Below are 10,020 nucleotides of genomic sequence, written 5' to 3'. Positions count from 1 at the left end.
TACGGGTGCGGGTCTGTTCGGCAGAGTGTTCTATAAGGGGCTGCGGTTTTGGAGTAATAAACAGTAGGCAAAGTTAATGAAGGGGTCGATTGTAAAAGCACTATATTTCTGGTGGAACTATGCTCGAAAGTAATTTAAAGTAAATGTAGATTCTGACAAATATTTGTTAGCCTTAAAGGCTACCCAAAGGATCCATTCATACGAAAATTGGTAACTGAAGAAAAGGCTAAGATATCAAATTTATCAAAGTTAAATTATTAAAACATTTGAGAAAGGAACAATTAAGTTAATTTGGTATCGATAACTAACCAAAATCCCACATGGAATGATAAGTAAGCAGTGAGGACAGGTAGGCTTTAGAACAAAGTGCTTTTGATTGCTGTAAAATAACTTCGTTAGTTGTTAGGAATTGCAGTATATTTTGAATGCTTGATGCAGAGATGAACGATTATACATCGTACTCTTTGAGACCATCAAAACTCTTGTAGCAATTACTTCAAAAATAATAATTTTTCCCAACTTCCAACCTTTCCTGGCATCCTAGTTTATGCTTGTTAATCCATATGTTATTATGATATAGTCCTACTCAAGAGCCACAATGATATCGTGTTTTGAAATTAAGGTAGTGAAAGCGAATTTTTGTAAATATTTTTGTGTTCGAACTGATGTCCTAATTCGCGTTTAAACGCCTTAGTCGGTTAGATTTGCTTCCTAACGTTTCGCTAGCACTAGTAGTTTTTCAGAGGTCGTCTCCTATGTTGGACGTTGGACGTAGAGTTCTTAGGATTCGAGGATTGTTCCGTTTCAGTTGATTTTTAGGTGGGTTTTGCTTCGGAAAACCTTGAGATATTGATCGGCATAGCCTGGGCTTTCTTAATTGGCGGATTCCATATCGTGTTGAGCCTGAGAGTCTCCTTCTCTTATAACCGTTAACCGATGCTCCCAAAGTTTGGTCTGCGTTGTTCAGCAGCTGCTACTGCAGACTTCTTCCAACATAACCCCAGGAACCTGCTAAGCCGAAGACTTTTTTGCAACTGGAAGTACATCTTTCCTGTCCTCTGCTAGATCTTTCTCGTGGGCTTGAAGAATGTTCTCGACTTTCTCAAGGTTACTTCTAAATCCACGTGTCTAAAGCCTGAAAACTGCTGCTTTACTGAGGATGGGATAGTCCAGACCGGCCCACTTTGCGGGAAAGGAAAATTTGATGATGGCTTTGGCGTACTCGCATTTTCAGTATATAAAAATATACAGGATCGAATAAACAGGAAAACAGCCCTTAATTACAATTTATTAGTTTAAAAACAGCATTTGGCTTTAACAGGAAGAGAGGAATTAAATTGCGGCAAATAGAAAGCGCACCAGCAATCATTAGGAAACGGTTAAAATATGCAGCTTCTTGTTGATCGCCTTCGCATTGGTCACCAAGAGATCGCCGATCTGGATGCCCTTCGCTAAAACATCCCTTGGGACCTGGATGTATATGCAGGATTCCGTCGTCAAAGGTCGCTTTTTCATTTTGATCCTGGTCTTCGGTATAAATTCGTTCACCCCGGCAGTCTTGGGTCTCTCTTTCAACCGTTTGGACGTGTTATCTTTATCGAAGCTGCGGGTCGTTTCTTGGGTGGTATGACTGGCTCTGCTGGCATTCCTAGAATGTCCCTTCCTTCGAGAAATATCTTTCAGCCACTGGCAAAACACTTGCTCGTTTTGCTCGATCTTCAGTCGTCTGTATTCTTCCAGCAAACGTTGTCTGGCGATTTCTTTCTGTTTCAGCATTTCCGCGTATCGGTTTCTCCGTTGCAGCTGGCGCGACGTCAACCCGTATTCAGACCGGCAGCCATTGTAACGCGGGAGATTTCGGTTGATCTTATTGTCGTCGCAGCAGGGTCTTTGGCGCAGGTGTAGCGGCGGTAAGTTCGAAGGGGGCTTCTCGTGAATTTCCAGTTTCCTTATCGACATCGATAAATTGGAGTCGATATGCTCGATACAGTGCTCCCTGCAGTTCACTCCTGACACTGTGGACTTGGCTTTTCGGTGTGGTTTTCTATAAGTCTTGCAGGAGTCCACCCTAAGGGTTTCGGAAACGATTTTCTCTGGACTGTCCGGCATTTTCGTTGTATCCGACGGTTTTGGCGAATCCGAATCCTCTGTATCGGAGACCAGTTCTTCTTCTTCGAAAATGTCGCACGCCTCCTCTTCTAGTTCTGCTTCCGCGTATGCGACCCTCAACGACTCGGATTCGGTTTCGTCTTCAGGTATATGGGAAAGAGGTTCCCCGCGGTGGACGATTTCTTCCGCCGGGATGTCGCTTTCTATGCTGTTAACGTCGTCGTCTGTCAAATCGGGTTCGAAAGATACCAGCTCGTCACGGAATTTGACTTTGGCCGTTTTGTTCGAGTTGAGGTTGGAGTTTTGGAGGTCAACGTTGGCCTTTTGCACTTTTTCGGTCACGTTGTAGGGCGACGAAGAAGGTTGAAGAACTGGAAAAGACAAGTAACTGGTAGTTTACTCCGATCAATGAATTGATTCACTCCTAGTCTGGTAAACAATACCTTGGTATAATATTATATATTATTATGTATATTATATATGTGTTTAATAGAATATCTTATTCTAATTACAATGGTGTATATTTTAGTCTACTCGTTTTTGACAAAGCGGCAAAAATAAGAAATTTTTATATAATTTCAAAGAGTGCCGTGACTGACTGCAACAACAATAATTATTTACAAATTAAAGTAGAACAAAATCACTGAAAATGACAAGGCACACTAAACTAAAATTTTTTTTAACTACTATAGGCCCACCGTTTTCCTGAACACATTTCTCATACACTCTAATTGTATACTGTATTGCATTTAATAACGTTTTCGGATTGTCTCTTAACTGTTTGATTGCCTCTGAAATCCTTTCCCGCATCCCACGACATTATTACAAGGAGTTCTGTACACGTGATTTCTAATTTGTCCCAAAAAAAAATTCATTAAAGTTAAGTCGCGGCTATTGGCTGGTCAATCAATAGTTCCGCCATTCCCTATCCAACCCCTGGGATATTTTACGTTAAGAAAATTTTTAATTTGCACAACATTGTGAGGAGGGGCCACCGTCTTGCTGCCACATAATCAGCGCTGGTATATTTAGGGGTAAATCTTCTATATATTTGTTCTATTTGGTGCTCTAAGAGTTGCAAATAATGATCTCCAGTTAACTTTTGATCTATAAATATCGGACCCAAACTATGGCAAAATGACACCACTACAGACATTAATTGCATGGTACCCCTGGGTTTTTATTTCGAGTATTTCTCTGGGATTATTTAAAGACCAATATCGCGTATTTTGTCTATTGCACTTAGTTTTTGCGTTTTACGAAATTTAAATACATTGTATTTATATTCTTTCAAAACTGAGCGGATTGATCCCTGAGAAATACCTGGCTCTTCATATACTCAAGTAATAGAGGAAACTAGATGTACGTTATAGAATCCTAAGATCTTTGCCTTATTTTCTTCATTTAAAACATTGTGATTCCGCATACCTTTTTAGCATTTAATACGTTGCCGTTCAAATTTCTTTGCCTTGGAAATATCCGTTTTGAAGGAGCTCGGCGCTGTGGATAAAGTCTAAAGTCTAAAAGTCTAATGTACTAACCACGAGCTGGGGTTGCACTTTTATTATTCAGAAGGTATACTTGAAGCATATCACTCCTTCCATGGATGATAAATTCGCGAAAAACCATTTTAATGACTTCGACAATAATTCAACCATCAACGTTGTTTACTAATTTATAAGGTTGTTCGGAAAGTCATTTCATTTTTTCCCGTCAGAGGACTTAATTACGTTTTTTCGAAACCAACTTCACACTTAAGCCGCATAACCATTATATGTCTTGAGAGCTGATATTGCAAGGCTTGTGTGTGAAAAAGTTCTATTAATTCTAGGCAGTAGTTTTTGGTTGGTGCTCTTTTAAATATGGAGAGCAATAAGCAGCATTTTCGTCATATTTTACTTTTTTACTTCAGAAAAGGTAAAAATGCTGTCCAAGCGAGAAAAAAATTGACGGATGTGTATGGAGAAGGCGTGTTAACAGTACGCCAGTGCCAGAACTGGTTTGCAAAATTTCGATCCGGCAATTTTGATGTCGAAGATGCACCACGGTCTGGAAGGCCGGTCGAAGCTGACAAAGATGAGATAAAGGCATTAGTTGATGCATATCGGCGAATAACCACACGAGAGATCGGTGAGAGATTAAATTTGTCGAATTCGACTGTTTATGGCCATTTGAAAGGCATGGGCTTAACCTCGAAGCTCGATGTGCGGATGCCCCATGTCCTTATGGAGCGAAATTTGTGTCGTCGCGTTGACGTGTGTGATTCGCTCCTCAAACGTCAAGAAAATGATCCATTTTTGAAGCGGATTATTACTGGGGACGAAAAATGGGTTGTATACAACAATGTTAAATGCAAGAGGTCATGGAGCAGAAAAGATGAACCGACTCTAAAGCCAACATTCGCCAAAAAAAGGTGATGCTCTCCGTTTGGTGGAATGTCAAAGGAATCGTTTTTTTTGAGCTTTTGCCGGACAATACAACGATTAATTCAGAAGTCTATTGTCATCAACTGGACAAATTGAATGATTCACTTAAAGAGAAGAGGCCCGAATTAATCAACAGGAAGGGTGTAATGTTCCACCAGGATAATGCGAGACCTCACACAAGTTTGGTCACTCGCCAAAAACTTTTGCAGCTTGAATGGGACGTACTGCAACATCCACCATATTTTCCAGATCTGGCGCCTTCCGACTACTATTTGTTCCGGTCCCTGCAAAATTTTTTGGATGGCAAAACCTTTACCTCAAATGAAGATGTCAAAAACCACCTGAACCAGTTTTTTGCCAGCAAGGACCAAAACTTTTATGAGAGGGGAATTATGTTACTGCCAGAAAGATGGCAAAAGGTGTTGGACCAGAATGGCCAATATATAATTTAATAAAATATTTATTCGTTATACGAAAACTGTCTTTCATGTTCCCCAAAAAAAAACGAAATGACTTTCCGAACAACCAATAAAATATAAACAGTGAGGGTACTCTTTGAAATTATTAAAAAAAAATTAAAAACGTTACTAAATGCAAGATATTATACAATTAGAGTGTATGAGAAATGTGCTCAGGAAAATGATGCTCACACAGCAGTAATTAGAATAGTTATAATCTATTAAACACATATATAATATACAGGCTGTTCCAAACCTACGTCACTTGAAAAAAAACTTGTCCACCAATCCTACATTTTGTTTTTTTTGTTTATCTTGATATCTCTAAAAACAAAAAAGTTATAGCCAATTAAAATATTATCAACATAAATTGAACCCACGGTACAAAACGTTTTAGGGTGACGTCTTGTCAGAATTTTTGTAATGTTCTGTAAGTGATCCTAATGGCATTTTTTCTCCCTTGTTCTTTCTTGCTAGTATTGTTTTTTCTTCTTTTTTTTTCATTAAGTATTCTTAAAACATTAACTGAATTGAGGTCTGGAAGAAGCTAAGCATTTTCTTAATTATACCATTTTGGTAAATATATACCAGAAAGGTACGCAAAAATTGGAAATCAGATTTACCTTGGTTTAAAGATAATAAGCAGTGTATTTCGGTTACTTCTCCATCCGCCATTGAAAGCTAACCAAAACTAACTTTGAGATTTCTTTTTTTTTCCTTAACCAAACAATCCGAATTTAGTTTGACTAGTGTACTAGATGCCAGCGCCTTAAGTGTTCATATTTTGGTAGTTCGGTGACGTTATTAGTCCATCAAATGGGGGGGAGGGTTGTAGAAAAAAATCGTTGTTTGTTTTTTTTTGGCATAACTACTTTTTTTTGTCTCCACTTGGGTCGGAAGGGGTCGTTACAGAAATAAATTGGATGAAAACGGCGGATCTATGCTTTATCGACCGTTCCGCGGTAATAAAATGGGGTTTGTAGAAGAAAAAAATTTTGCTCTTTATTTTGCGACGGAGGTAGGAAGAGGTTTGTGGTACCAAAACAAAAAAAACATGAACAACAAGTTTTTTGTACTACCCGCTCCCATATTTTTTACCAGAAGATTGAAGCCACCTCGCAACTAAAATATGAACCGTTAAGGCGCACAAAAAAGAAATCAAATTTTCACCAGCGAACGGCGAAAAAAGAAGTAACCAAAAGACACTATTAAAATAAATGAATACTATATATTAGTAATAATAAATGTAACTGTGATAAATATTTAATATATGTGCCTAAATAGTAAAACTACTTATTAAAATAAATAAATATTATTTTATCTGAGAAGGCATTAGAAGAAATAAAATTCAAGTCGGACTTAACCTAAATAATTATAAATTGAAAACCATTGAGAAAAACAAAAAGTTGTATCAGTTTTGGAAGCAATGGTAAAATTTTGACTTCTTTGACCTCGATGAGCGTATTGGCTTGAAATATGAATAAAATGCAAGTTCGTATAATATTATTGACAACTCACAGTAACAGCCTACGTCTTCCTCTTCTTCGCTCTCTTGTTTCGATAGTTCCTCTTCTAATGCCATATTTTTTATGTGCACCGTTTCATCCATAAAAATTGGCTGAAAATAGCCTATTGCCGGAGGACTTATTTACTAGTGCCGTTTCCATGGGAACACTAACATTGCGGAGAATCAGGATCGTATTTGCGATCATTTGACAAGCGTGATATAGCAAACTAGCAAATACGAACTTACAAAATAAATTATGAAAATTGAGTTAAAATTCTTCTTTTCTCTCTTCTTATTAAACTGTGTCTCGTCGCATCGTTTCGACATGTATTCTACATTGCTTTTTGCACAGTATAAGCAATATGTTTATATACTCTATACTTATGCTGTGTAATGTATTACATACCAGAAATTGCAAATGCGTTCTTAGTTTCTTCTAACTAATTTTATCTCACTTAAAACATCACTAACAGATAGTCCTATGCATTTTGGTCTTAAAAAATTGCTTTAGAGGAAGAAAACAATATGTACTTTTTCATCAATTGTGAGTCTTTAAGGTATGATTTAATATAAGAAGGAGAATGCAAACTTGGTCCCTTTGCTTTTGTAATATTAATGTACTGGAACTCTACAAAGTGGAGACTTATCTGTGTTATATAAGTCTCCACTTTGTAGAGTTCCAGTACACTTCCTTAAGTTTGCCATGACATAGTGGAATACAGAAATACAGTTAAACACTCCGGAAAACGTCGACAATGTGTGAACAGTAATAATAAACAGAGGAATCTGCCAGGGGATGCATTAAGCAAACCATGTTTTTGTTTAGTAAACAGCGGAAAGGTTATATATTCGAACAAGACAAAGAGCAACAGTTGTGTCACTTATGATCTTAAATTGTTCGCAAAAAACACTTGCAACACTTGGTAACCTTCAAACCCAATAGGCCACAAAGAAGCCAATTCCATCTTAAAAAATCAATACCATAAACGGATGCGTAGTATCATAAAGATCAAACTCTCGGCACGAAATGTAGCAACAGCTGTCAGCATGTACACAACTTCGGCACTTGCCTGCCGTTTCGGTGCTATCAAATGGACTTCTACAGAATTGGAAAAACTAAACACTTTTAATCTCAAAGAATTTAGGAAAGATCTAGCGCATCATCCTCAGTCAGGGATAGAAAGGTTCCATCTATTACGGAAGCATAGAGGAAGGGGCATACCTAACATCGCCTACAGACATGCTCGACAGCTGCAGAACCTGAGAAAATATTTCCATGAAAAAGAAGGATTTATAACTACATTGTAGGATCAAGTAATGCCTACCAGGGAATACAGAAAAGAGATCCTGAACAGATCTTTAATGATAGATGTCGTATGTGTCGAGAGAAGACAAATTATCTTGATCACCTTCTGGCTGGATGCTCAGTATTAGCGCCTAAACCCTACCTCGTCAAAAATAACAGAGTTGCTGCTATAGTACATCAGGCGCTAAGGTTTAAAATTATGAAAATACAAACACAACATCGCACTCTCAGTATGTACCAATGGCAATCTGCGAAGATGAAAGGGTGCGCCTGTATTGCTGAAGGAGAATCCTTGCCGACCGTCCAATCCCAAACATATACCAGATATTTTATTTACCTTAAATAAGGAGAAAATAATCACATCACTGTACCCCTCTCCAACAACATAAGAAAAAAATACACAAAAAAAATAAAAATACTAACCGTTAGCCAATGAAATTACGAAGATGTGGAAGATGGAGAAAATAGTGGTGGTTTCAATAATAATCGGAGCGACAGGTGAAGTCCCGTACATGAAAGCTTGAAGAGGTTCAATCTAGAACCTAAACTTTACTTGCCAATTCAAAAATCCAGTATTGGAAGGCATTTTCAATGCCATCAGAAAGCCCACCATCTTGTGACAGCTTGAAGAACCAGGAAAACTGTGAAATTGTGATAATAATAATAATAATAATAATAATTTATTAAGCACAACAGAAAGAACATACCACAATAGAGTTGGGCAGGTGGCGAGGTCTAGCCGGGCTACTCCTAGAATATTCAGAAGTTAACAAGAAGAAAAACTAACAAATCTAAACATTAGTCCACCTAAATTCACAATATGACAATTTTAAACAAATTAAACCTTGGAAGAAAGCACGGATAATATATAATATAATAATATTCGGAAACGACTAAAAGAAAAACAATAAGAAAAAAATGTGAAAGTGAAATTGTAAGTTTCAATAGATAGTAATAAATAATATGTGACAGAGCTTTGAAACATAGCCGTACTATGCTTGGGAACATAAAACTGGTTACGGTAACTATTATGCAACATTACTACTTCTGACCAGAGATACCTACTTTTCGTACTTAATAATTTTATACACTAACGTAGACAGATGCACAAAATACTTTTCAGGCAGATTTAACAGCTGGGAATCTTCGACAGCCGGCATTGCGACAGCTTACTATAAAGAAAGACACCTAAGTTTTACATTTGTCGACAAATTCAAGCGGAGTACCATTCAAGGAAAGATGCAGATCATTATACTGGATAATTTCCTCTTTTTTTGCCAGAAAGGACAACCTGGGTCTTGAAATCATTTTATAACAGACCATGGGTTTTGGAGCTATTAGAAATCACTTCAAGATCTTAATTTGTGTCATTGAAAGACAAATCTATATCTTTGGCCGATGATAAGTATATTTGCCTATTATTAGCATACTGATGAGGATAATATCTAGTTAGGTGCCTAGAGAAATCAGACGTGTAAATCGACATGATTGTTAAGTAGATCATATATAATCCTCTCCAAGATTTTAGACATTACACAGTGTAAGCTAATAGGTCGGAAACGTGAGATTTCAGATGGTGGACATATCTTTGGAATAGGTATTATATTAGCCTCTTTCCACAATGAGGGAAATTTACGTCACCCCAAAGAGAGTATATTTAGATCGATACCGTCGACACCTTTTGCTTTAATTCTGGGTATGACTCTCTCCACATCCTCCTGTATTACGATTACAAAGTTAGGCCGACTAGCAATTCCGTCATAAACACGACCCAACAACAACTCCGAAATCATATCTTTATTAGTCTGCTCTTCACCAGCAGGAGGCGGAATACTTTCTTTAAAAAACTGATTAAATATGAATGGATTAGAAACGTCGGCTGGATAGTTTAGTCCCTTCCATAACTCTTGGGATATAGTATAGTAATATTTTTAGGTTCTGGTATTCCCTCCATTCTTTGATCTGTATCTTCATGGGTGTCGATCCCATAGTTGGACCTTGGGAACATAAGATTTTTAATCTCTAATTCTTTCTCTATCTTTCTCAGCACATCTGCGTTCTGCTAGTAACGACTATCTTCAGCACTTTCCGTAGATCGCGGAAGCTTTCAGCAAGCAGGGCAGTGTCAAGAAAGGTTTGAAATTAAGTTTATTTAAAAAGAATATTTGACAGTACTTGAGCGTACCGTTGTTGTCGAGGCAATGTTGTGGTTGA

At 37.6% G+C, this 10,020-nt stretch overlaps 1 protein-coding gene across 1 annotated transcript; it reads right to left on the bottom strand.

Annotated features, from left to right (window-relative positions):
- Nucleotides 1-1,280: 1,280 nt before the first annotated feature.
- On the bottom strand, nt 1,281-6,626 carry LOC132702564 (uncharacterized). Its single transcript, XM_060671285.1, has 2 exons — nt 6,512-6,626; nt 1,281-2,480 (listed from the first exon to the last, which is right to left on the bottom strand). Exons 1-2 carry the CDS (start codon nt 6,600-6,602, stop codon nt 1,369-1,371), a joined length of 1,203 nt encoding a protein of 400 aa, XP_060527268.1. The 5' UTR covers nt 6,603-6,626; the 3' UTR covers nt 1,281-1,368.
- Nucleotides 6,627-10,020: the final 3,394 nt, after the last annotated feature.

This window comes from Cylas formicarius, unplaced genomic scaffold (assembly GCF_029955315.1).
Source record: "Cylas formicarius isolate icCylForm1 unplaced genomic scaffold, icCylForm1.1 PGA_scaffold_5__7_contigs__length_24384050, whole genome shotgun sequence".
In the NCBI taxonomy this organism is placed as follows: Eukaryota; Metazoa; Arthropoda; class Insecta; order Coleoptera; family Brentidae; genus Cylas; species Cylas formicarius.
The sequence above is the reverse complement of the archived record's forward strand: the minus strand, read 5'-3'. Positions and strand labels throughout refer to the sequence as shown.

Excerpts from the sequence above, each read along its gene's own strand:
- LOC132702564 (XM_060671285.1), bottom strand. The coding sequence starts at position 6,602 with ATGGATGAAACGGTGCACATAAAAAATATGGCATTAGAAGAGGAACTA. Across the intron at positions 2,481-6,511 it reads GGAAGACGTAGGCTGTTACT|TTCTTCAACCTTCTTCGTCG; the intron begins GTGAGTTGTCAA and ends TGTCTTTTCCAG.